Source organism: Cervus elaphus, chromosome 27, assembly GCF_910594005.1.
Source record: "Cervus elaphus chromosome 27, mCerEla1.1, whole genome shotgun sequence".
Classification (NCBI taxonomy): Eukaryota; Metazoa; Chordata; class Mammalia; order Artiodactyla; family Cervidae; genus Cervus; species Cervus elaphus.
In genome coordinates, this window is record NC_057841.1 from 48,980,667 (window position 1) to 49,008,429 (window position 27,763).

General features: G+C 46.4%; 1 protein-coding gene across 4 annotated transcripts in view; it reads right to left on the reverse strand.

Annotated features, from left to right (window-relative positions):
- LOXHD1 (lipoxygenase homology PLAT domains 1) overlaps window positions 1–27,763 on the reverse strand; it is a 193,689-nt gene that overhangs the window by 23,136 nt on the left and 142,790 nt on the right. For 2 of the 4 annotated variants that reach the window (XM_043889513.1, XM_043889515.1), the window contains 6 exons: window positions 20,116–20,324; window positions 19,062–19,247; window positions 15,815–15,942; window positions 9,142–9,259; window positions 8,029–8,203; window positions 6,348–6,533 (listed from right to left, as the gene is read on the reverse strand). In XM_043889513.1, coding sequence (XP_043745448.1) covers window positions 6,348–6,533; window positions 8,029–8,203; window positions 9,142–9,259; window positions 15,815–15,942; window positions 19,062–19,247; window positions 20,116–20,324 — 1,002 coding nt within the window. The remainder of the gene's footprint in view (window positions 1–6,347; window positions 6,534–8,028; window positions 8,204–9,141; window positions 9,260–15,814; window positions 15,943–19,061; window positions 19,248–20,115; window positions 20,325–27,763) is intronic. The other 2 variants (XM_043889514.1, XM_043889516.1) reach the window with 2 other exon arrangements.

Consider the following 27,763-nt stretch of genomic DNA (forward strand, 5'->3'; position numbering starts at 1 on the left):
GTATAGAGCTTCTCCATCTTCAGCTGCAAAAAATATAATCAATTTGGTTTCAGTATTGACTATCTGGTGATGTTCATGTGTAGAGTTGTCTCTTGTGTTGTTGGAAGGGGGTGTTTGCTATGGCCAGTGTGTTCTGTTGACAAAACCCTGCTTCATTCTGTACTTCAAGGCCAAACTAAACCAAAGTAGTAGCAAGAAATGATGGGTGGATAGCTTTAGAGCTGTCCAAGGTGCTGAACTGCCCCCCTTTCCTTTCAGGGTTTTGACATGGATGAGATAAATTTGAGTGTAGAGTTTTTGCAAAGAAGGAAAATGAAAGTAGAAAACTGAGAAAGTCTAGATATATGCATAGTGTCCAAGGAGTGGGAGAAGCCATTATTAGAGGATCTAGTGATGACCCTGAAATTCATGACCAGGACCCACTTTTTGAAAGTATTAAGACGTAAGGAAAAACCTTAATCCAGAAGAAATGTGGGTTCCCTGTGGTAGAGGCATAAGAAAACAGGGTTGGTATATGAGGGCTTGAAATAGAGGTATTAAATAAATTCTATATTAAGACCCCACTGCGTTACAGGCAGTGTGAGGGGCATTGGGGAAAAGTAAAGAATATGACAATGGTACTCATGGAGCTACTAGTTAAGTAAAGGAGCCAGACTGAGCATGTAGTTACAAATACGATGACTATTCTGGGAGAGGGCTTAAGCAAGGTAAAGCAATAGGAAGAACTTTCAGTGAGGAGGTTAGTACATCAAAGAGTTTGTTCATCGTCAACAGGGAGATGTAATCATGGCAGAGCTAGGAAAGAGAAGAGAGTGAAAAGAAAACTTTTTTAAATGGATGTTCATCTTGGAGACTTCTCATTGCTTCAAATTCATATGTATCATACCATTCACTGGATGGACTGGAAGAATCAGGAATAAAAAGGCAATTACACATTTCAAAAAGGACCAGCAAACAAAGACAGTGAGATTGGTGAGAAAGTTTCCCTGACATTTTGTGTGTGGGAGGTGAGGAGGAGGAGTACTTAGGAGGCAATGATGAACATTTGTATCTTATAAACATGAATCCACAAATGACAGAAGACTGTTTATCTTCCCCTCTTTTCTCCCTGTTACGGTGACTTAAATGTTTGGCTGCATAACAAAATTTCTCAACAAGGGATTCTGGGAATTTGCTAAGAAGAAATAAACATTTAAAATAGTTTAAATTGCTTTGTTATTTGAAAACAAGTGTGGTTTCATAGCTTCTTTATTAAATTTATGCCCAGGAAATTATGGCATCATGAACCAAGACACCACATTTTGGGGTTTCATGGTCAGTGAACAGTCCTCAATAGTTCCATAAGTAGGGTCCATCTCCCCCAACACGTTCCTTTAGGAAGTAAAAAAAATGTTGAGGCAACCCATTTTCCTCCCCCTTTCCTCCTCCTTCTCCTCTGCCTTCCCTTCTATTCTCTAACCTCAAACATAGGGATTCTCAGGAATCTGCTCTTGGTTAGTCACTCTTGTTTTTCTGAAGCTTCATTTCCTCACTATCATGGCTTCAGTAATTCCTCTGCATTCATATCTCAGATCAGTATCTCCCAACTAGTTTGATTCCTGAGCTCCAGATCCAACTGTTACTAGCCATCACTCCTAGATGTCTCCCAGACATCTAAATTTTGACTTTAAATTTAAATTTTGACTTTAAATTAAACATGTCAGGATGAAGCAGCTCCTCCAGCAGCCTTACCATTCTTGCCTCAACTTTCCTTCTTAGCCAATCCTTCAATAAGCCCTCTGCCTTAAGCATTTCTCAGATTTTTCTACATTTTATTCCCCACTGCTACCATCATTGTGCAGGACATAGTTATCTCCCATCATCTGTTAGTCAATCTTTTGAAGTTTGTTTTCTTTTCCATCTAACCTATCCCCCACAGACACTATGATAATCTTCCCCACATGACTACTGTTCTGAGATCCTTTGATGGCTTCTCAGGACAATTAGGATAAAGACCCAGTCCTTGACAAGGCTTATAATACCTTGCATGGCCCAATTCTTGTCTACTTTCTAGATCCCACTCCCATTCCTTATTTTGTCATCATTCTGAACTATGCTTTCATTTCTGAAACATATCAGTCTTTCCTATATTTTAGGGCCTTTATGTTTTCTGTTCATTCTGCCTCAAACACACTTCATTTTTGATAAATACCACACCTCACCAAATGTCTACTCCTATAAATTATTTAGGCCTTAGCTCAAATATTGTCTTTTCAAAAACAGATCAACTTGAACCTTATTATTTCTGTATCCATATTTGCAAATTTACCTACTTGATAAAATTTATGTGTAGCTCTAAATCAATGCTCACAGTCCTTTCACAGTTATTCACAGACATGCGCAGAGCAGCAAAAGACCTGCACTGTCTGATTCACATGTTGCCAGTTGAAGTTAAACAAGATGGTGCTCTGACTCCTCTTTCAGCTCTCACACTATGAACAAGTGTTTTTGTCATCTACTTAGTGCTGTGAGTGTTTTTTTTTTTTACTTTTTTATGTTATAGTGCTAAAGAACTGTCTAGTGTTTCTAAGTGTAAGAAGGCTGTGATGTGCCTTACAGAGAAAATAGATTTGCCACATAACTTTCCTTTATCTTCATCAATAGTGTTGATGGCCATGAGTTCACTGTTAATAAATCAACAATATATACCATATGAAGTGTCTTTAAACAGTGTGTGTTTGTTGCTCTGACTCTTTGTGACCCCATGAACTGTAACCCGCCAGGATCTTCTGTCCATGGGATTCTCCAGGCAAGAATAGTGAGTGGGTTGCCATTCCCTTCTTTGGGGGATCTTCCCAACCCAGGGATCGAACCTGGGCCTCCTGTATTGCAGGCAGATACTTTACTGTCTGAGCCACAAGGAAAGCCCCTTCCCTAACACAAAACAAGGTTATGTATTGATTGGCTGATGGAAATGCGTGACCAGAGGATTGCAGGAATCTAACCTTGTGTTTTTCTTAGCAGCAGTGGTTCAGTGTTTACAGCAACTTTATACAGCAAAGCTATGATGAATGGACAATGGGTGGTGTGCATGCTCAGTCATGTCTGACTCTTTGGGACCCCATGGACTATAGTGCACTAGGCTCTTCTGTCCACGGAAATTTCCAGGCAAGAATACTGGAACAGGTTGCCATTTCCTACTCCAGGAGATCTTCCCAACCCAGGGATCAAACCCATGTCATCTGTGTTTTCTGCATTGACAGGTGGATTCTTTACCACTGAGCCACCTGGGAAGCCCCAAAGGAGGGATACATAGACATAACTAAAAACAAACATTATCCCTGACTCATGAAATGTTACTGCTTGAATTTCTGGAACATTTTTCTCAAATATGTCAGTCTTTGCTTTCCTAGATAGTATAGAAGGAGGGATACAACATAGAACACAAGTGCCCAAGAGAACTCTGGAAAGTCTGTGATGAGAAACAGATTGAGAAGGAATAAGGCAGATTTTGAAGGTGTGGGCAGCAACAGGAACAGTCATCCAAGCGACAGAGAACCAGTAGGCTGTCAGGTGTTTAGTCAGGTGGAGTTAGATAACGTGGAGTTCGAGATAGCAGCTTTTGAAGGAGGAGACAGAGATGAACTTTTATCTTGGATCAACAATTATCCGCCTTTAATTGCTGTGACTTGAAGATGAAATGTATGGCAGTTTGAACCATTTTGCCAAGCTTGAGAGAAATCTATAACAGTCCAATTTGAAAATAGTCAGTCTCCAAGATGGAGACCCTAGAAACAAGTGACCGAGTCCAGAGTTGAGAGAAGCTGGAGAGAAGTCAGTACCCTGGGCAGATACATGAGTCCAAAGACTATAGAGTGTTTAGTTGGAACTGTGATCTTTAATAAGGGCATTCTCAGTCTTTCTGGTCATCCCTTCACCCTCACTTTAATATGAAGAGTGAAATCTTCATATTAAAAGTGGCCCTAAACAAAAATGGCCCTAACATTGTCTTCCCTTCTTAGAAAAGTGAGGGAGGTCATCATGGTCTACATGATATTCTCCCCTACCCAGTTCTCTGACCTGACCAGGAGGTGATCAAAGAGCTGCTTGACCTCTGATCCCATCTTGTGGTTAAACCTTGAGGGGATTGTTCAGTCTCATTGGGAATAATATTTCTTCCTTCTCAAGGTTCTAGTCTCTTTGCTTCTCTGTTGCTTCTGAGGTAGGGGCTGTGGTCTTGGTATTTCACAGCTCTCTCCTGGGGATGGGAAGGCATGGAGTTTCCACTAAGTTAAGATTTAAATGAGTTTCCACTCTGCCATCGGCACTTTTATGAAGATGAATATGAATGAGGCAAGGCCCCTGCCCTCAAAAGTAATGCCTTGCCAGTAAGTGTATTAGTGCAGAAGTAAAATGTGCTTCTTTCCGATTAGGGAAGGGGCACACTTCCTGGGAATAAACTTTCTAAACAGTGGTTTGCCTCTGGTGTGGACACTGCAACAGAAAACTGTATGCATGGATGTTAGGGTAGACAGACCTCATCTCTACCCACCCTCATCAATCTGGTCTGTCAAATCACTCTAATTAGACACACAATGGGGCTCAGTGCTTTTACCGAGCCAATGGCAGCCTGATCAAACACTGAAGTGATTGTCCTGACACTCATTTGTTGAGTGGCATGGGCAGCGGCTTATCCTGATCTTTTGAATTCTCTGGGGCAAAAGATGATCTTAATAAATCTGACTCATAATTGTCAGACTTTCAGCTACCAGCCCACCTCCTACTAATTCTAAGATAATCATAACGGATAATGAGAGGGTGAGAAAGAATTCAGGGATCTTGTTTTGTTTCTTTGTTAGGAAAGAGTAGAGATTCATTAGGGATATTCTGAGAATACTTTGCAAATATGTTTCTTTCCATAGACTTGTAAGGACAATGAATGGACAGGAGAGGAACAAGCGTCTCCTCTCACTTCTCTGGAGAAGACACCCTCCCGCTGCCCTGACAACGTGTATGGGGGACATAGTGACCAGAGGTAGGAGAAATTGCCCTCATCTCCGCATCTTTTCTTTTCTGACCCTTCAGCCCACTGGCTGGGCAGAAGGGAACCAGCAGGATGGGCTGGCCCACAGCATAGTCTACTAGAATAGGCCTCAGAAGACCTGGATTTGAGTTTCGGTTATATCTATTTCTTGCTGCGTGTTTCTGAGTAAGTTGTTCAAACCTCACAGGGCCTCAATATTCCTTAGTTGTAGAAAAGAGCAAGAATCCATAAGACGGTCACAAAGGTCAAATGTTTGTATCTTTTATACTTAACAGAGCACTAGGCACATAGCGAATGCTGTAGATGTTCCCTCAATGAATGACTGAGTGGGTACACTGAGATGTGAAAGTTGAGGGTTGTGCAAATCTTCATTATTTTATTGCTCTTAAGAATGAGAACTTTCTCTGTGCTTAATCAGAGCTTATCCCATGTTATGGAAAACATTTTAAATTATTTAGTGCATATTAAAGCTGCCAAATTAGGCTTCATCATCACCATGACAGATATATTGGTTCTCTGCCAGAATCTAAAGAAGTAAGGACAATACAACACTCAGGACACCTCTGGGCCACTCATGGGGGGCGGGGGGACTCAGAGAAGACTGGAGAAGGATTTGAGTGAATTGCCTTGTCAAAGCCAGTTTCAATGGAAGACAAGAGGGTGAGTTAGAATGGCATAAATCAAGAAAATAATGTGTCTTAAGGGGGTGACATTTAGTAGTTAACAACTCTGTTCCAATTATATAATGTATAACATAATGGCTCAAAGCCAGAAAAAAAATGTTCATAGTGGCCTGAAGACAACAAAGTGGTAACGAAAGAAATATTGAACATGAGCTTCATCACAACTACAGATGTAACAAAGTATTCCTTCGGCATTTTGAAGATAAATTTCTTGTTTGGCTTATATCCTATCCCATCATTCATATTTATAAGCGAATTTGACTAAGTTTAGATTTGCTAATATAATTAAACAAGCATAATCCTTTATGGAAAATTCATGTGAAGGGACTTTGGTGATATAGCCCTTTCCCCCCCTCCTCTTAATTTTAATGTCTGAGCTAAGAAGAATTAATGCCCTGATATCACAGAAAAAGTAAGAGCTACTCATTACCCTGGGGTGGGGGGTGTGGAGCAGGAGGAACTGCAATTTGTCCCGAAACACTGGCTCTTCTAACTGATGGAAACATCAAAATGGTAGCAATCTACTGTTTGTGGTTTCCTGCCACCCTGGGGTGGAAGGGTCCACGTGCTGCCAGAGAGATGGGCAGGGGCTTAGGTGAAGAGCTGAGGCCTGCCCTCCCTCCACCCTGACCTTGAGCTACCTTTGTTGTCATGCCAAACTCTCAGCTTGCAGAGGTGGCCCAGGCTCAGCATGTCAGAGAAGTTGAACGTGTCAGTGCTGTTCCGCTCGAACTTGTTCCAGTTGGCCGACTGCTTCAGGGCCAGGGTCCCGCTGTCCCCGTTCTCCCCGAAGATAATGATGAACACGTTGGCATCGGTGCCAGCTCCTGGGGTGCACAAGACAAGGGCTCTGGCCTCTCTGACTCACAGCCCTCTTGCTCTGGTCTCACTCTTGGGATCCTGGGAGGAGCCAGGGGTGCACGTGGGCAAGTTCAGAGTCATCAAGGCCAGGGATCAGGTCAGAAAGGGCTGGTTAGTGTCCTGGGGCTCCAGGTCTACAACTCTATCCTTTGTCTTACATTTGAGCCTTGTAAATGCTGTTGGGTTAACTGCGGTCCTGGTTAGCAAGCGTGGATGGTTTGGTACAAGAACTCATGTATTCTGCAGAAATATACCCATCCTTAAAGGCATGCCATGTAGACTGGCTTTACAGTTTAGAAATAAACTCCTTCCTGTACAATGTGAAAGTTCCTTGTTCCCACATCTGCCTCTGGTTGACATTCTATGCTAGAGCTACACATTCTCTGGTTAAGCCAAAGAAAAGCAGTGACCCAGTTGGAAAGAAAAGGCTTCTGGGAGATGTGACCCCTTGAAACTTTTCTGATACATACCCCGTGGTTATCAATGAGCTTATTACTTTCTGAGAGCATATCATGAAGGGATGAGGGACTTGAAAATGAGTGAACACTTGGAACTTTGAGCAAAGAGGGCAAAGTCTTCTTTCTTAGGAAGAAAGGAAGTACCACAAATCTGGTGCCTTGCCAGCTGTTTTGACCCAACATGTATGCCTGAGCTGCCAATTTAGGAAAGCTTCATTTCTTTGGCTTCATTTGCAAGAGATGCCTATCACTGTGCTGGGAGAGCTTCCCTGTTGAAAGTGTGAGCTAGCAACACCAACCAAGGATCCATCACTACCACTTACAGGTAGTGTGAGTGAGTTTGCAGGGTCCTTGCACCAGCTCCCAGGGGACAGAACTGGTTGAGGAGAGGGAGGCAGCTGCAGGCCTCTGCATGCCTTGGTGCTTTTGCTTGGAAGGCCCTTCCTCTGGTGTCCCATCTGCCTCACTGGCTTCTGTTTGTCTTTCTGGCTGCACTTTGGCACCACCTCTGGGAAGCCCTCCCTGGTTTTTGCCCCTGATCTCCGGCTAGGGAAGGTGCCAGCCTCTGTCACAGCCTCGCTGTCACTGCTCACTCGAATGTCACTCACACGTGGGCTCAGGGACTTATCGTATCCTAAGACCCCAGGCCAAAGCCGGCACAGAAGATGGTGGCCAAGCACAGGGACGTGGGAGGGGGCCCAAGGGCACCATGCTGGGCAGCACCTGGGTGAGGGGTTTCAGGAGGCAGCAGAGGACTGACGGCCTCTGAGCCAAACGCCTGCAGTTTTCTCCCATTTTCCTGATGTAGAAAGGACAGAGCCACATCAGTCACGGGGAGGGATACTTTGTAGAAGGTGACACTGCAGAAATGAGTTGGCCTTACTTTTGAAAGGCTAACCAAAGAAAAATGCCTTGACCCGAGCTCAGGACCTGAGACAGAATCTGAGAAGGGCAGGGTGAGTGGGCAGTGAACACAGAAGGGAGTGCCCCACCCCCGACTCACCCAGGACGTCACTGGTCTTCACTGAGACGGTGTAGGACGTCCACTCCATCATCTCCTCCCCATCGATGACGGCACACATCTCGCACACCAGCGTCTTCTTGCCCTTCCGCTGGGACAGCCAGTCTCCATAGTAGAACATGGTCAGGTCTCCCGTGTTCATGTTCTTCAGGAGGATCTGGGTGTGGGGGAGTGGCCAGGGTGTGAACACCTCCCTCACCTCCACCGACCGCCTGCCCACTAAGGCGGCCCCCTCGTCTGGACCCTGGAACCCACTATCCCAGGCCTGAGACAACTTCTGACTTAGACTCGAGACACGAGGAAAGGGTCCTCTCCAGGACAAGACCCTACCCCTCGGGCCTGGCACAGAGTCTGAAGCTCCTGCCGTGACTTGCTTTACTTGGCAAGCTGGAAGTGGGCAATTCATGTAAATATGTTTCCAAGGAGGGCCTATCACTGTGCACCAGGAATGTCTGCTGAGTTAACGACATAAAAATAGACCAACCAAACCACCTTCAGCCACTGACTCCCCCAGCACTGTGGACCCGAGTTCAGCCACAGACTCCCCCAGCATTGTGGACCCAAGGTCGCCAGATTGTCCTTGGAGGGAACACTGTATTATTGGCTCAAGTAAAGTCTGCTAAAGACTGAACAGGGGAGCAGAGCCTCAGGGGACTTGGGACAGATGGCCTTTGATGGATAAGGGATGAGAGGGCGGCTCAGAGAAGAAGAGGCAGCCCGCTCACTGAGACCATGGGGGAACCCGCCGTCTGCCTCAGGTTCCCACCGTGGGAACCTCGCTCCCAGGTCCTGCTGCTCCTCCTCTCACTCCTCCCAGCTCGCTCCCTCCAGGAAGCTCACATCGGTCTCTGTCCACATTACACTGACCAGGCAGGCTGTATTCCCTGGCAGTTCATTCAGTTTTGACTGGATACAAATAAATAAAACTACGTTCCCTGATTAATTCACACCTAGGGGCATATTATCTGGGGCAGACTCAGGTAACAACCTTCTAAGGTGACATTTGCATGTTAACAAGCCCCACTGACAACCCAAAGGAGAGGAAGTAGGGGTGGGCAGTGGGAGGAAGGGAGGGTGAAGGTCCAGCCGTGTTACCCTCTCTAGGAACCACTCGGGCCGGCTGCCCAGGCCATCAATTCGGATCCTCATCTTGGTGAATGGGGCAATGTCCAGGATCTCCATGATGAAGGTGTCATTCTGCTCCCGCTCAAATCTGGGGGTGGAGAGGAGGGGCACGAAGGAGGGAGGCTGGCCATGGTGAGGGGGGGAGGCCATGGTAAGGACAGATTTGGGGTAAGGAGAGAAGAGGCCTCTCAGCTCCCAGTGACTCCCCAGTAGCCTGTCTCTTGCACCCAGAGGTGTCCTCGAAAGGCTGGGTTGAGTGAATTGCTGGTAGAAATGGCCCTGAATCAAGAGCTACCAGTTCTGGGTCCTAATCTCATAGTGTTAATGAGGTAGAACAGTCCCAGTTCCTCTCTGGGACTAGGTCTCCTCATTTGTAGTCTGGGGAAAATAACACTGTCCCTGCAATCTCATAAAACTGTTACGAGGACCAAACGGATGTGAAATCAATTTAAAATGTGAAAAGAATTCCACACTTGCAAAGCTTGCAATGTGACTCTATGAGTGACGTGGCTGCCATGAATGGTGGGGCAGGCTGTGCACTGCACAACTCTAGGCAGAACCATTCACATTTTTCTTTTTGTATACAATATGCACAGTGCTGGAGGAGGCACAAGCTGGAATCAAGATTGCTGGGAGAAATATCAATAACTTCAGATACACAGATGACACCGCCTTTCAGAAAGTGAAGAAGAACTAAAGAGCCTCTTGATGAAAGTGAAAGAGGAGAATGAAAAAGTTGGCTTAAAACTCAACATTCAAAAAATGAAAATCATGGCATCTTCACTTCATGGCATCCCATCACTTCACGGCAAATAGATGGGGAAATGATGGAAACAGTAAGAGAATTTTTGGACTCCAAAATCACTGCAGATGGTGACTGCAGCCATGAAATTATAAGATGCTTGCTCCTTGGAAGAAAAGCTATGACCAACCTAGACAGCATACTAAAAAGCAGAGACATTAGTTTGCCAACAAACATCTGTCTGGTCAAAGCTATGGTTTTTCCAGTGGTCATGTATGGATGTGAGATTTGGACAATAAAGAAAGCTGAGCACCAAAAAATTGATGCTTTTGAACTGTGGTGTTGAAGAAGACTCTTGAGAGTCCCTTGGACTGCAAGGAGATCCAACCAGTCCATCCTAAAGGAAATCAGTCCTGAATATTCATTGGAAGGACTGATGCTGAAGCTGAAACTCCAGTACTTTGGCCACCTGATGCGAAGAACTGACTCATCGGAAAAGATCCTGATGCTGGGAAAGATTGAGGGCAGGAGAAGAAGGGGATAACAGAGGATGAGATGGTTGGATGGCATCACTGACTTGATCGACATGAGTTTGAGCAAGCTCTGGGAGTTGGTGACGGACAGGGAAGCCTGGCATGCTGCAGTCCATGGGGTTGCAAAGAGTTGGATGCGACTGAGCGACTGAACTGAACTGAAGTGATATGCACAATTGAATGCATTGGCCCTTGGTTGGATAACACTACTAATAACTGTAAAACAGCAGGTGACATTGCTTTTGCTGCTATTACTGCTTTTCTCCCGAAAATGACCGCATCATCTCAGAGATGCTCTATCTTTATTTCTACTGCTCTTCTCACAGCGCTGCATGCATAATGCGACCTTCAGTGCTGACACTGCTTGGCTGCTCACTGATTCCAGATGCTGCTACTGATAAGCCCCTGGGGGTAACACAGGTATCACTGAAGATATGATGCTGCATGGCAATTTTATGCTTCCTTGAGCAAAACATATTTTTTAAAAACAGAGGCCACAGCCAGTGGGAGCTAGAACTGCAAATGCTACAAACTGAAAACTAACTACTCCTTGTCTTCAAGGCAGTGGAACAGAGGCCTAATCCCTTCTGATAACTTGCTTTGTGTACTTTGTGGCTATTAGAAGTAAAAACACTCTCCCAGAAGTCTGGCCTAAATTCCTCCTGCTCTAGTTCAAATTATCTGTCTCCCGGTCATGTGGAAACTAGAAGGCAGTTCTCAGAAACTCCCCTCAAGCTCATCTCACAAAGTGGAGGTTCTGTCAAATAATCTTTCAACTCATTCATTCCTTACTCTTGCTGGTGTGTAATGTTGGAGACCAAAGGAACGTTAGAATTCTTCACTTCGTCTTTTTCTTTAATTGTCACCATTTGAATTTAACCAACAATCTCCCCTTTATGGAGATTTTATGGTTGAGCAGGTGTAAGGAAAAGGGGGAGAGAAATAAACTTTTTCTTTTAGAAAACTGAAGCCTGGGTTATACTTTCCCCCTAATCCTTCATTGCAGGCTAAATCCTGATTACACCCGGTAGACCCTGTCTCCTCAGAGTAAAAGGCCCACATCCTAAAGGGAACCCCCCTCAAGGGAACTTCATCCCTCTACGACTCACCAGCCAGCTCTTTCCTGCTTCCCCACACCCTCTCAAGACAACGCCATTGACATGCGGGAGGGCTCCCACGTTGAGGGGCCACTGCTGGACAAGTGGCCCACCCCTGAGCCACGTGCCCTTGCCTCTGGCTCAGAAGGACGGGCTGCTGAAGTGGCCCAGGCTGTGCCCTGCTCTCCCACCCCAAGGAGCTCAGCAGCTCTCGCTGCCTCTCCCTCCCTCCCTGTTCTGCTTTCCTTCTGTTCTCCACCCATCAAAGAATGTCCTTGGGAAAGGGCCCAGCAGCCACTCACTCAGTGGTCTCCGTGACGGAGGACAGCCTGAGGCTAACCAGGCCCAAAGCCTTAGGCTGCAAGGGCAAGTTTTTAATGGAAGAGTTTTAGACATTGCCAAGAAGCTGGGAGGATTTGTAGGTAGTGGAAGCCAGGGGCCATTCTGAAGGGCAAACCCAACAGAGCTCTGAGAATCTGGTTTGCTTCCAGACCAAAAAATTTCCTAGTTCATGGGGTTTCCACTGGGCCTCGGGGTGATTCCTTACAGGCACTTAATTTCCTCTAGAGAAAAACATCTCTTTGCCTAAAAGTAATCCCTATCTCCATTAGAGATTGCCTCAAATTCCACTGTTAGAGACATATTCCTTAGGTTTAAGCATTTCCTTTTGAGGGTATCTTTTTTTTTTCTTTCTTTGAATGCCACATCAATTCACCACCATCTCAAAGTGAATTAGTTGTGAACAGTTTCCCCCAAACTGGCAAGATGACAAGTTGGGGACTTCAACTGGGGAGAGGGGTTGAGGGAATGGCTATCAAGTTTAACCTCTGGGGTGCAGTATTTTACAACAGGGGCGCTGCAGCAGGCAAACCCACCCAATGCCTTCTGTGTGACACACACCCATTCCCACCTCCACTCTGGCCATGTGCCATTTCTTGGGAGGACCTCTTTGCACAGCACTAAGCCGAGAGAATGACACAAACCCAGACGGTCTCCCTGTCCGAGTCCCCAGGTTGAGAGGCTGACATCTGTAACAAGGATTCCAAGACACAGGCCAAACACTGGGCCACTTGCAAATGAAATAAAGCAGGCTATATTTTGGGTAAGAGACTTGAGCTTGCAAACCAGTGTATTTAAGAAATGATGGCTCTTCTCACAGAATAAATCTTAATTCAGAAAAACAAAATTCTTTCACAAGGTGCCTCAAAGCATTTATAGAATGGTGTGACTTTCAGAAACATTTTTGGAGTTTAGATACTACCAGAAAAGAAGTGTCTATCTCTCCCACCAGCAATTATGTACATCTCTAAAGGAAGGTGGAATGTCGGCGTGGGATAATTAACCCGAGAAATTCCAAGGATTTGGGGCTGGGTTGGAGATTAGGTCAAAGCACAGAGGTGAAGACTGTGAGAGAGTGAGGAGGCTGACCACAGACAGACCCGAGAGGATAACAGAGCCCTGCCCACTGGCTCTGCAGCAGCCACCCCAGGCCGCCAGACTGCAGCCTTGCCAGCAGTGGGCCCACGACGCTCAGGACTCAGTCAAATCTGCCTTCCTGATTTTCCCCCACTCCCGACTCAAGACCAACTAGAGAAATCCAAAGACACTCCCCTATCCAATCACTCAACATTCAGAAAACTATGAGCATGGCATCCGGTCCCATCACTTCATGGCAAATAAATGGGGAAACAATGGAAATAGTAAGAGACTTTTTGGGCTCCAAAATCACTGCAGATGGTGACTGCAGCCATGAAATTAAAAGACACTTGCTCCTTGGAAGAAAAGCTATGACCAACCTAGACAGCATACTAAAAAGCAGAGACATTACTTTATCAACAAAGGTCCGTCTAGTCAAAGCTATGGTTTTTCCAGTAGTCATGTATGGATGTGAGAATTGGACTATAAAGAAAGCTGAGCACCAAAAAATTGATGCTTTCAAATTGTGGTGTTGGAGAAGACTCTTGATAGTTCCTTGGACTGCAAGGAGATCCAACCAGTCAATTCTCAACGAAATCAGTCCTGAATATTCATTGGAAGGACTGATGCTGAAGCTGAAACTCCAATACTTTGGCCACCTGATGTGAAGAACTGATTCATCGGAAAAGGTCCTGATGCTGGAAAGATTGAGGGCGAGAGGAGAAGGGGATGAGGAGGGGGATGAGGAGACAGAGGATGAGATGGTTGGATGACATCAGTGACCCGATGGACATGAGTTTGAGTAAACTCCAGGAGCTGGTGATGGACAGGGAAACCTGCAGTGCTGCAGTCCATGGGGTCGCAAAGAATCGGACACGACTGAGTGACTGAACTGAATCCAATCACATGAGCTGCCTCGATTCTAGTTAGCTCTCCTCCAGTTCTCCCAGGCCTCCAATAATGCTGCACTCTAAAGCTTTTCCAGGCTCCTGAGAGCCTTGGGCCTCTGCCAAACCAAGTGATGGTGCTCACACTCTTGCTGTAGCAAGCTGGAAAGATACAGCCTCTGTTCTCATTTGACCTCCATTTTATTTTCACAATTACATGAGTTCAAATCCCAGCTTCCCTGCTGACTACCTGAGTGATCTTGGGGCGTTAGTTACTTCACCTTTCTATGCCTCAGGCACTTTATTTGTTGTGAGTTAATACATATAATTGCATTATTATTATAGTTAATATAAATATCATTATATGTATATATTAACTCGCTCTGTCTCTGTATAGAGAGAGATAGAGACAGAGAGCACTTACAATGGAGTCTGGCAGGGAGTAGGTGCTCACTGAATGTTAACCATTATTACAATCACTATCAGGGGAGACCTGCTCAGGAGAGAATTCCAGGAGGAAACAGGAGTTGCATAATAAGAGCATACGAGTGTTAAGAGAAGAGACACCAAAACTCTTCTCATCGGATTCCCCCAGACACAAGCGGCATAAGATAAGCAGAGTTCCCACTCTCACGGACTGCTCTGTCCATGAGAAGAAGCCTCTAGCTGGCCCCCAAGAGCTTCAGCAACTTCATCTCCCCAAGCACCATCCCTCCCATCCCTACCTCCGCCACCCTCCAGACGTACTTATTGAGTGGCCGACACATGCAAGGCCAGAGGCAGGAGCTGGGAGAGCTCAGAAAGGATCCTGCCCTCCAGCTTTAATGGAAGGGTGTTAGACATTGCTAAGAAGCTGGGCAAGATCTATGGGAGGCAGCAATGTGGGTTCAGAGGTGAGTGGCTGTGGGTGGGTTGTACAAGCCTTACGCTTGGGTTCTGGGTCTCTGCCCTCTGAGGCTTAAGATATCAGGGGTCAGGGATGGTTTGCGGGACAATGGCTGAACACAGAAAACCAAAAAAACCTAGGACTAAGTTGGGGATTTAATGAAAGGCGCAGACAGGAAGCACTATAAGAGGTCCACCAGTACTGTCATTACTAATAACTATCTTAAGAGGAAGTAGAACCTAAGGCTTAAGACTGGGGCCACCTGAGTGCACTGCCCAGGGCCAAAGCTTACAGGCTATGGGATCTTGAACAGCATGACTTGACTCTGCTGTGTCTCAGTTTTCTCATCTGTAAAATGGGGATGATAATAACAGTCCTCATAAAGTTGTAGGTAGGACTAAGTGTGTCAATACATTCAAGGGGCTTAGAAAAACGTCCAACACTAAATAAGCCCATATCAGGGTCCATGTTGTTGTGGTCTCCTCAGGTGTTAAACTTCACGAGTTTGAGCATCTTTTCTTCCTGGTTGTACTGTCTCTCCAGTGTCTGAGACAGTGCCTGATATGGGTGTTCAATTGTTTTTTAATATTTGAATTTTTTTTCACTTTTATGCAATCATTTTGAACTTGTAGGCAAGTTACAAAAATAGAGTAGGTTTCTGTGTTCCCTTCAGCCAGCTCCCCCTAATGTGAACAGGTTACATTACTACAGTAAAAAGAATGAAAGCAGGAGATTCACCATGACACAGTGCTATCCACAAACCTCCAGACCTTACAATAAACATTTTACAGTGACAGAAGGAGGGAAGGAAAGAGCGCTATGAGCTGAGGTGATCAAGGAGGGCTTCCTGGAGAAGGTAGATTTGCACTAGCCTTTGGAATAGAACGATCTTGCAACAGAGAAAGTAGATGAAAGGCATTCTAGGAGGGAGGAATCACACAGAAGAGTGGAGGCTGGAAGTCTCCAGCGGATGAGGGGAGAATCAGAGGATAGTCTGGTTGAAGGCAGGATGGGGCTGGAGGGTGAAGGATTGGGTGTGTGGAGGGGCAAAGGGGCAAGGGGCACAGGCCACGTCCAGATACCTGGCCTTCTTCTTGTCCAGCTGCACTTCCTCTGTGCTGCCGTTGATGCCATAGAGGGTCATAAAGATGTTGGAGTCGGTGCCACCGCCCACCACGTCCCCTGTCCACACCGTCATTTCGTAGAGTACCTGTCACGAGAGGGATGCAAATCCTGGGCTTTGGCCTCAACCACCACCCCCGGAAATTTATTATACTTCATTCTCACCGCGGGAAAAGAACACGTCCTCCAAGCTCCACAGCTCTGAAAAGATCCCTCCCTCTAACCAACCGTGTCTGGAAAGCAAGAGCCAGGCCGTGTCACTGTCCCTGTCCCCAGCTGTGCCCAGCTCAGGGCTGGAGAGGAGTTCAGTTTCTGAGAGAGAACATGTGTGGAGTAGGAACGTGACCGATCGCCCCAGCATTAACCGATCTCCTTGTTCGTAGAAGCCTGACCTAAGTATGTTCATGCCAGCAGCGTGTGTTGGCTGGACAGTGGCTTTTGGGGCCATGCAGGGCGCCACTGGAACCCCAGGGCCATCCCCTGCTAGCTGGGGAACCTGGGCAGATGTCCCACCCTCTCCAGCCTCTGCCTCCGCTCCGTAAACAGAGATACGCATGATGCAGAGCTGTGAGAGCTACGGACACCTCGCCTTGGTGCCCACTCTGGACCTGGCATCAAGGGGCTGCAGCAGTTCTGGGGGACTGTCCCTCCTATGTGTTGCAGCCAGCTCACACCCTGCACATCGGTGATGGGGACTGTGTTGGGGCTGATGGTTGAGGGACCTCTGCCTCCTTTTGCTTGTGAGGTGGGCCAGCCACCTACGGTAGATGCTTTTCACTTTAGACTGGAGTTTTGCCCTTTGGCCTGAGGTTTGCTCCAAAGAGGGTGTGTTCTCTTTGTCTCTGCCAGAGGAGGCGAGAACAGCTCGCTCCCTTCAGCATGGTGCCTTCCCCGAGGCCCCTGGCTCGGTTCTTTCTTTGAGGGGTGGCCTCAGGGCAAGAGAGGCCATCTTCAAGCCTGACCTGGAGTGTCCTCTGGCCCCTGGCCTCTTACGCCACAGCCTCTTGCAGTGTGCCCAGTGAGGTCTCAAAGGTTCAGGAGAGGCCTGCACCCACGGCCAAGGACACGCCATGCTGACCATCTCCTTGCGTGTACCCATAGCCAGCCCCTCCTTTCCCCAGGGGCTCCCAATATCACCGCAATATCACTGTCGCAGATGCCGGATTCCCACCACCAGTTGCCTTCAGATTCAGAACCCAAGTTATTCATGTCAGTGATCACACCCCTGACGTTGTCCTTTTCAGGCAGCACTGAGAACCTTCACCACCACATTGCAAGGTTAGAAGCAGTATTTTGGGCCTGGCCAGGAGGACATGTTTGCCAGGGGAATAACTGAACTACACTTTGCTTTCCCAGGAAAATCCTCTTAGACCACGGAACAAGGGCGTGTGTGGTGGGCACAGAGCTACGGGAATGAAAGCAGAAGCCTGACTGCTCGGCTCTTACCCAGCAGACTCAGAAACAAAACGATCAAAGCAAGCGCTTGTGGCCCTGTGGAGACTGGCCCCTTAAGACTGGGCTCACCAGACTCCTGTCTTCTCTGGGTCCATCTTTTTTCTCTTCTTTACACAGACCTATCTCTTTTTATGCCATAGATGTGTTTCCAGAAAGAGACACAGAAACAGGCTTTTGTAATTCCGGTCTGATATCAGATGTCCTGGGGAGGTGGCCAGTCCAAAGAGCCCTCGGGTTCTTTGTGAAGTGACAAACCTGTGTTCTTTTGTAACATGAATAACTGGGGTGTGAGGGTTTGGATTTCCACAGACTAAAGAGCCCAGAGGGAGGTGAGCTGTACCGAGACGGGGTGTGAATGTGCACTGGGGGTGGCACACATGCGCGCGCGCGCACACACACACACACACACGCCCACATGCATGCCGGGAACTGGGTCAGGACAGAGGTCCCCGGAAGAACTCTGTGCTCTCCCCCACTGACCGTCTGCCATAGACGCAGATGGCTGAGCAAGGGAGGGGGTGTCTGTGCTGCAGGAAGTTCGGCTCTCCAGCAGGAAGGAGAGGGGCAGGCATCCACACTCCTACCCAAATAGAGTTTAGAGCTGAAAACTCAGTCCTTCCTTGTTTCCACATACAATACAGGCACTGCACGCTCAGGTCCAGGGCAATGTCTTCTTACCTTTGTGCGACAGCTTCCGACCTAAATCTAGTAGCCCACTGATTTGGATTCAGCAACAGAGATGAGGGCTGGGACCTTCTGTTGACCCCCACAGTTTTTCAGAGAAAGAGAAGTCTGCAAGGTCACGTGACACAGAAGCCTCTGGGCCATCAGCTGACCATATGTCCTAGGGTCCAGCACCCAGGCACTCTGCTTCCTGCCTGGCACCAACTTGTAACTTCATACAACTCAGCCCAGGTCATTTGGCCAGGTAGAGGTGGACCCGGGACAGGCACTCGGAGCACCTGCCTTCCAGCCTTTTCCACTTAAGGGGGGTCTTGGGCAGACAGCACTCCCCGCACTGAGACCCAGGGGCTCACAGCACCCCAAATGCCATCTGTCCCCATCACTGGCCTACTGGTGTCAACGGAACATCCTTTGGAGAAAATGACTCCATACATCTACGTAGAGCATGCTTTCCACGGCCTGTTCATGGTCTCATTAGTTCTCATCAATACCTTACATGGGAGAGGAGAGGAAGCATTATTTCCATGTGCTATGTGAGAAGACCTGGAGAAGGAAATGGCAAACCACTCCAGTACTCTTGCCTGGAAAATTCCATGCATGCGGGAGCCTGGTAGGCTGCAGTCCATGGGGTCACAAAGAGTCGGACACGACTGAGCGACTTCACTTTCTTTCTTTCTATAGGTCCTTTTGGAGAAGGAAATGGCAACCCACTCCAGTACTCTTGCCTGGAGAAGCCCATGGGCAGAGGGGTCTGGTGGGCTACAGTCTATGGGGTTGCAAAGAGTCAGACACAACTAAGCACCTAATAAACACACACACGTGAGAAGACCAAGGCCCAGAGAGGCCAGATGACCTGCCCAAGGTCACACAGCTGCAGACAAGAAGACACTTGCGTCTCCTGGCTCCCACCAAAGTGGGTCTGGCTGGTACAAAGGGCTGCAGCCCCGGCCAATGCCCCAGGGATGGGTCTGCTCCTTCTCTCACTTCTGTCTCCCCTGTGCTCGCGTCCTTCACCCAGCACTCCCTTTGCCATGCCCCACCATCCCCACACCCAGGTGCCCTTTATACCTTCACCCCAATGTTCACCACCATGGCATCCAGGAGGTCGAAGACACGGGAGGTGACGCCATCGCCTCGGTCCTTGGCGAGCCAGCAATTGCAGCGCAGTATGTATTTGGTCCCCTGGGTGGGCACGGCCAAGCACAGCTCCTCCACCAGCCAGCAGCTCTCGGGAGAGGCCCCGTCATGGCCCAGCTAGGAGGGGACACACCGGCGCTGTGAGGATGGGGCACCACTGACCCAAGAAGCCCTCCCTGCTCAGCATCCCCTCTCCCATTTGTTAGCCACCCCCCACCCATCCCCATCTTCAGTGCTGCCTTCCAGCGTGCCCTGCACTCACTGATCCAAGTCCCTCCTGTGAAGGAGGGAAGGTGGAAGATTTTGTAGATGCAATGAAGGTCTCTTATCAGATGACTCTGAGCTCATCAAAAGATTATTCTAGGTGGGCCTGACCTAATTAGGCAAGCCCTTCAAAAGCGGGTGTAGACATCAGAGATGGAAGATGTCACAGAGATTTGAAACAGAAGAGATCCTCTCTGAATGGCTTTGAGGAAACACGCTGCCCAGCCTTGGAGTGGGCCACAGGGCAGAGAAGGCAGGCAGCCCCTGGCCTTGGTCCTACGACCACAAGGGAACTGACTTCCTCCCACAACCACTGAGCTTAGGACAGGACCCCAAGTCTCAGACGAGACCACAGCCCTGGCAGCAACTTTGACTTCAACCCAGTAAGACCTTCAGAAGAAGACACAGCTAACCCAGGCCTGGACTCCTGGCCATACATTTGTGTGGCCTTAGCTTACTAAGTTTGTAGTGACTTGTTACAGAGCAATTTAAAAAAAAACTAATACATAGACATCCCCTCTGGGTGGGTGGAGAAAGGACCTGAAGGGGCAGGTGAGGCATCCAAGGTCACCCAGCCAGTTGATGACAGAGGCCAGGAGCTCTTCCTATGCTACGTGTTCTGAGCGGGGCTCAGGTCAGGCCCACTCAGCCTCCCACCCGAGTACAGGTCAGCTCCTTCCTTCCCTGGGGGCCACCGCCCTGAGGCCCTAGAGCCCAGCACCTCTATTTTCTTGATGATGCCCACATCCAAGCCGGCAACATAGAACTCCTCCACGGAGCCGCAGCTGAAGCCCTTCTTCCCCCGGGGACAGTCCAGCCAGATGCGGTTACTGCGCTCGTCCTCCTGCCCAATGAGGATGACGTAGGCCCGGCTCTCGGTGGCTGCGTCCCTGTGCTTCCCCGTGGTGACTGACACGTAGTAGGGAATAACTGCAAGAGATCGTGGGAGCCCAGCCTCATCACGGGCCGGGGGGCACCAGGGCGGGCTTGGAGACTTGGAAATGACCTCTGGAGGCACTGATCTCAGCTCTCTGTCTCTGAGACAAAGTATAACAGAGCTTTTCAGACTGGTGAGCTATCTATGGGGAGTGTCTACCCTCCAAGGGGGCTTCCCACGTGGCACGAATGGTAAAGAACACACCTGCTGATGCAGGAGATGTAAGAGACGTGGATTGGATCCCTGGGTCATGAAGATCCCCTGGAGGAGGGCATGGCAGCCCACTCCAGTATTCTTGCCTGCAGAATTCCATGGACAGAGGAGCCTGGTGGGCTATGGTCCATAGGGTCGCAAGGAGTCAGACATGACTAAAACAACTTAGCATGCACCTTCCACGGAGTGAGGGAGTTGGTAACCCTCAAATGAAGATCAAAGAGAGCATCACTGTGACATCTAAAAGCCCCGTTGACCAATTAGCCTAGCTGCACCCAGCACTCCCATGCGAGATGGGGCAAGAGCAATAACTGCTACCCAAGGACAGGGGTAGACGCCTGACAAGCACACTATGGACGTAAAAATGAGGTTGGCAAAAAAAAAAAAAAATGAGGTTGGCAAAAGCGAGTTCTCATGAAAAGTAGGAGTTTAGAGAAGAAAAATAAAATGGTATTTATATGTGTAACATGGTAAATGAAAGTTCTAGAAGGCATTCATTTCCAAAGCAGGTTTTAAACAGCATAAAAACCTGCTCAGAAAATATGCATAGAGAGAGTTCTAGTTGCCCAGCCAGTATCTATTCTCCTTACAGCTAGGGGTGGTCATGATATATAAGATGTTGGGAAATTTTCTTTTAGAGGGTCCGACTCAATTGGGAGGAACACCTTTTTTGCTCCTTACCCTTCCATTCATTCTGCTTGGAATGTGAATGTGATATCTGGAGCTCCGGCAGTCATCTTGGAACCATGGGCAACTTTTAAGATGGAAGCCACTTGGAGGATTGCTAGATTGGTCAGGTTGAAAGAGCCTAGGACCCTGAATTCACTGGAGCTGCTGTGTTAGTCCTATGTTTCTCTTTGAACTTTTATGAGTAAGAAAAGAAACACTTCATGTTTGTTACTTATAGTTACTAACTGAAACAGGTTGGAAAACCTTCTCCTAATTACCATATGTAAACTAGATGTCCAGTGCAAGTTCAATGCATGAAACAGGGCACGCAAAGCTTCATGGGACAATGCAGAGGGATGAGGTGGGGAGGGAGGTGAGTGGAGGATTCAGGATGGGGGACATCTGTACACCCATGGCTGATTCATGTTGATGTATGGTGAAAACCACCACAGTAATTAGCCTCCAATTAAAATAAATAAATAAATTAAAAAGCAAACAAACAAACAAAAACCTTCTCTCAACTGACCTTCCTAAATAGCTTGGGAGACACTGTCCTGATAAAGCGGATGTTAGGTTACGCAACCTATAGCCCTTTGAAAATTTTCCAGACTAGATATTCCTGGCTGGAATCACCTGCATTGTTTTCGGCCCATGGCTGTATTTCATCTTTACAAAAAGAAGCCCACTGGCCAGTCCACAGTTGATCATAGTGCTTAATTCAGTTTAGTTCAGTTCAGTGGCTCAGTTGTGTTTGATGTACTCTGCATATAAGTCAAATAAGCAGGGTGACAATATACAGCCTTGACATACTCCTTTCCCAGTTTGGAACCAGTCCATTGTTTCATGTCCAGTTCTAGCTGTTGCTTTTTAACCTGCATACAGGTTTCTCAGGAGGCAGGTAATGTGGTCTGGTATTTCCATCTCTTAAAGAATTTTCCACAGTTTGTTGTGATCCACACAGTCAAAGGCTTTGGCATAGTCAATAAAGCAGAAGTAGATGTTTTTCTGAACTCTCCTGCTCTTTTGATGATCCAACAGATGTTGGCAATTTGATATCTGGTTCCTCTGACTTTTCTAAATCCAGCTTGAAAGTTCTCAGTTCACGTACTATTGAAGCTTCACTTGGAGAATTTTGAGCATTATTTTGCTAGTGTGTGAGATGAATGCAATTGTGCAGTAGCTTGAACATTTTTTGGCATTGCTTTTCTTTGGGATTGGAATGAAAACTGACCTTTTCCAGGCCTGTGGCCACTGCTGAGTTTTCCAAATTTGCTGCCATATTGAGCAAAGCACTTTAACAGCATCATCTTTTAGGACTTGAAATAGCTCAACTGGAATTCCATCACCTCCACTAGCTTTGTTTGTAGTGATGCTTCCTGAGGCTCACTTGGCCGCAGACTCTGACTCTAGGTGAGTAATCACACCATCATGGTTATCTGGGTCATTAAGATCTTTTTTGTACAGTTCTTCTGTGTATTCTTGCCACCTTTTCTTAATATCTTCTGCTTCTGTTAGGTCCACATTGTTTCTGTCTTTATTGTACCCATCTTTGCATGAAATGTTCCTTTGGTATCTCTGATATTCTTGAAGAGATCTCTGGTCTTTACCATTCTATCGTTTCCCTCTATTTCTTTGCATTGATCACTTAGGGAGGCTTTCTTATCTCTCTTTGCTATTCTTTGGAACTCTGCATTCAGATGGGTATATAATTCCTCTTCTCCTTTGTCTTTAGCTTCTCTTCTTCTCTCAGCTATTTGTAAGGCTTCTTCAGACAACCATTTTGCCTTGTGTATTTCTTTTTCTTGGGGATGGTCTTGATCATTGCCTCCTGTACAGTCATGAACCTCCATCCATAATTCTTCAGAGCTAATCCCTTGAATCTATTTCTCATTTCCACTTTATAATTGTAAGGGACTTGATTTAGATCATACCTGAATGATCTAGTGGTTTTCCCTACTTTCTTCAATTTAAGTCTGAATTTGGCAATAAGGAGTTCATGATTTGAACCACAGTCAGCTCCCAGTCTTGCTTCTGCTGACTGTAGAGAGCTTCTCCATCTTTGGCTGCAAAGAATATCATCAGTCTTATTTTGGTACTGGCCATCTGGTGATGACCATGTGTAGAGTCATCGCTTGTGTTGTTGGAAGAGGAGGTTCTCTTGGCTAAACTCTGTTAGCCTTTGCCTTGCTTCATTTTGTACTTCAAGGCCAAACCTGCCTGTTATTCCAGGTATCTCTTGAATTCCTACTTTTGCACTCCAATGCCTATGATGAAAATGACATCTTTTTTGGTAGCACTTCACGCTGTTAATTCCTTCTAGTGTATTTTTCATTTCACTTATTGTGTTCTTCAACTCTGATTGGTTCTTTTTTATATTTTCTAGTTCCTTGTTAAAATTCTCACTGTGTTTGTCTTTGCTCTTCCCTAGTTCAGTTAGCATTTTTATAATTAATGCTTTGAACTCTTCATCTGGTAAATTATTTATCTCTGTTTTATTAGTCATTTTTCAGACACTTTTGTCTTGTTCTTTCATTAGAAACAAATTCCTCTGCCTTCTTGTTTTGCTTAGCTTTCTCTGTCTCTATCAAATTAGGTAAAAACAAACAAACAAACAAACCCAGCTACCTGTCCCAGTCTTGAAGGGGTTTCCTTGTGTGGGAGCAACCCTATCAGTCTGTGTGTGCCCAGTGGCTTTGGCGAGACAGCTGGATCTGGAGTCAGCACAGGTTACATCTTCCCCTCGGGTATGCTGGCAACTCTCACTGGGGTGGGAAGTGGGGCAGGAGGTGGAAAGGCTAGAGCCAGAGCCAGGTGTGAGACAGGGCCTCTGCTGTGCTCAGCGGCCAACACTGCCCTACTGGGGTTGGGGTCAGGTCCAGGGTGGTTGTTGCTATTCATTGCTCAGTCATATCCAACTTTTCAGCCCCTTGGACTGCAGCACGCCAGGCTTCCCTGTCCTTCACCGTCTCCTGGAGTTTGCACTCCCAGAGGTTCAGCGTGCTAAGGCAGAAGTCCTGAGGGTCAAGTTCAAATTGGTTCTATTTCCTCTAAGTGTGTGTACTTCCCCAACACTTTCATCCTAGAAGGGAATACTGTTGAAGCAAGAGAGGTCAGAGTGGACACCTGGGGTGGCCAGGGGCAAGCACTGGGGCGGTCCTGGTATATCAATTAGAGCTTCAGTGCGCTTTTGATGCATCATCTTTGCAAGTGCCAGAAATGGCCATGCTCACTCCATTCAGATGAATTCCAGGTCCCAGTGGTCTCTGTTCCCCACAGTCGCACACTCTCCTCAGCTATGACAGACTTCACCCTAGTGGAGCTGCGCTGGAGCTAGAGTGGTGGAGTGGGCAGTCGATGTGGGAAGTGGGCCAGGTCCTGGGCAGTTTCAGTCTGCTTCTTCTGACTTGACCCCAGGAGTAAGCATGCCTGTGTATGGAATCTAGGTTTCTTACAGCCCTCCTGTAAGTCCCACAGATTTTCAAACCAGTTATGGAGAGTCATCTCCTCAGTATCAGACCCCAGGGCAGGGGTGCCCAATATGTGGTCCAAACTGCTTACTCCCCAGGGAGAATCGCCTAACCTGTGTGATCCCCAACTCTTCTATGTTCCTTCCTAGGGGCACCAGTCCCAACCCAATCGCTTCTCTTCCCTTCCTACCTGACTCCACGTGATCTTTCTCTCTGCCAGTATCCAGTTTGTTTTGAGTGGGAACGGTTTCACATGTAGATGTATTAGATGTGTTCATAGTGGGAGGTGAGCTTGGTCTTCTACTCTATCATCTCGATCTCCTCCCTCCTAAATCCTTAATTTCTTAAATTCCCTGGACTAAAGCTGAACTGTGAGCCAAAGTCAAAGATTTTCCCAAAGCAACCAAAGATCCTTAGAGATCTGAGGAGGGATTTAATATAGTCATTCAAACTCATCAACCTGGCTTCTCTAACACATCAGCTAGTTCATGTGCTTAGTGGTAAAGGCCAGGCCCAGCACTGAATGCAAACTATTAATTGGGAAAATCCTAAAAGATGTCTAGATTCACAACTGGGAGTCCATCCTGTTATCTCACTATAGAAATACCCTGAAGATATTGCAGGTTCAATTTTGGACCACAGCAATAAGGCAAATATTGTAATAAAGTGAGTCACATAAATTTTTCGGCTGCCCAGTGGATATGCCACCTGATGCAAACAGCCGACTCATTGGAAAAGACTCTGATGCTGGGAAAGATTGAAGGCACAAGGGGAAGAGGGCGACAGACGATGAGACGGTTGGATGGCATCACCAATTCAATGGACATGAATTTGGGCAAACTCCAGGACATGGTGAGGGACAGGGAAGCCTGGCATGCTGCAGTCCATGGCGTTGCAGAAGGTTGGACCCGACTTGGTGACCAAACAACAACAACAAACTGTAATTTATGAAGTGTGCAATAGCATTATATCTAAAAAATGTACATGTCTTAATTTAAAAATACTTTATTGCTAAAAAATGCTAACCACCATCTGAGCCTTCAGTGAGTCATATTTTTTCCCCCAGTGGATGATCTTGCTTCTATGTTGATGACTGCTGACTGACCAAGGTGGTTGTTGCTCCAGGCTGAGGTGGCTGTGGCAATTTCTTAAAATAAGACAACAATGAAGTTTGCTACATCAACTGACTCTTCCTTTCATGAACAATTTCTCTATAGCGTACAATGTTCTTTGATAGCATTTTACCCATAGTAGAACTTCTTTCGAAATTGGAGTCAGTTTTCTCAGACCCTGTCACTGCTTTATCCACTAAGTTTAAGTAATATTCTAAATCTTTTGTTGTCATTGCAACAATCTTCACAGTATCTTCACCAGGAGAAGATTCTTTTTCAAGAAACCACTTTTTTTGCTCATCCATAAGCAACTTTTCATCTGTTAAAGTTTTATCATGAGATGGCAGCAATTCAGTCACATCTTCAGGCTCCACTTCTAAGTCTAGTTCTCTTGCTATTCCAGCATATCTACAGTAACTTCCACTACTGAAGTCTTGAACCACTCAAAGTCATCCATGAGGGCTGGAGTCAGCTTCTTTCAGACTCCTCTTAATGCTCATATTTTGAACCTCTTCCCATGAACCACAAACACTTTTAGTGGCATCTAGAATGGTACATTCTAGAGGTTTCCATTTTACATTTCCCAGATTCATTAGAGGAATCACTATCTATAGAAACTATAACCTGATGAACTGTATTTGTTAAAGAATAAGACTTGACAGTCAAAATGACTCCCGGATCCATGCGACACAGAATGAATATTTTGTTAGCAGGTATGAAAACATTAATCTCATTGTATATCTCTATCAGATCTCTTGGGTGACCAGGTGCCTTGTCAATTAGTAGTAATATTTTGAAAGGAATCTTTCCCAAGGGGGAAGGGGTGGGATGGGATGAATTGGGAGATTGGGATTGACACATACCCACTATTGATACTATGTATAAAGCAGACAACTGATGGGAGCATACTGTAGAACACAGGGAACTCTACTAAAGCACTGTGGTGTCCTCAAAGGGAGGGCAGCCCAAAAGAGAGGGGATATATGTCTATGTTGTGCTATGCAGCAGAAATTAACACAACACTGTAAAGTAACTACACTGCAATCAAATTTTTAGAAAGCCATGATATCAAATCATGTATATGAGTCAAGTTTTATAACTGAAATATATCATATAGCAAAAAAGGGGAAGCTTGAAATACTGCATGATTACCAAAATGTGACACAAAGACAGGAAGTGAGCAAATACTGTTGGAAAAATGGCACTGATAGACTTGCCCCATGCAGGGTTACCACAAACCTTCAATATGTTAAAAAAAAAATCTGTGAAGCACTATAAGTATATTAGTTGCTAAGATGTGGCTGACTCTTTGCGACCCCATGGACTATACCTCACCAGGTTCCTCTGTCCATGGAATTCTCCAGGCAAGAATACTGGAGTGGGTTGCCATACCCTTCTTCAAGGGATCTTCCCAACTTAGGGTTTGAACCTGGCAGATAGATTTTTTTAACCATCTAAGCCACCAGGGAAGCGCAGAAGCACAATAAAATGAAGTGCAAAGAAAAAAATAAAAAACAAAACGAGGTATGCTTGTATACCATCAGCCTCAGGCAATCACTAGGTGACTTCATTGGGCAATTCCTAAGGCTTTTCCAAAGCCTGTTGATTGGAACAAAATTCAGGCTTGCACACAAAAATCTAATAAACCTGCTCATAACTATTACAATTGATTTCAGATGATTGAATCCCCCTGGCTAACTTTTAATTGTATGTTTATTAATTGTTAACATGGACCGTTTCCTTCTGGCAGAAAAAAAGGCCAGGATGGAATGGGAAACTAGGTCTACTCCAGGTTATTTAACTTGGCATACCACCTCTCTTGTACTCTAGATGAGTCACCTAAAAGAAAGATGGCCAAAATTCTTATTCTTCATCTCTAGTAACTGAAGGCCCCTAAACAAAACCTAAACCCTTTAGTTTCTGCTGTTAGTGCAAAGAGCCAAGACACTGGAAAAGAAATTGCTACAAATT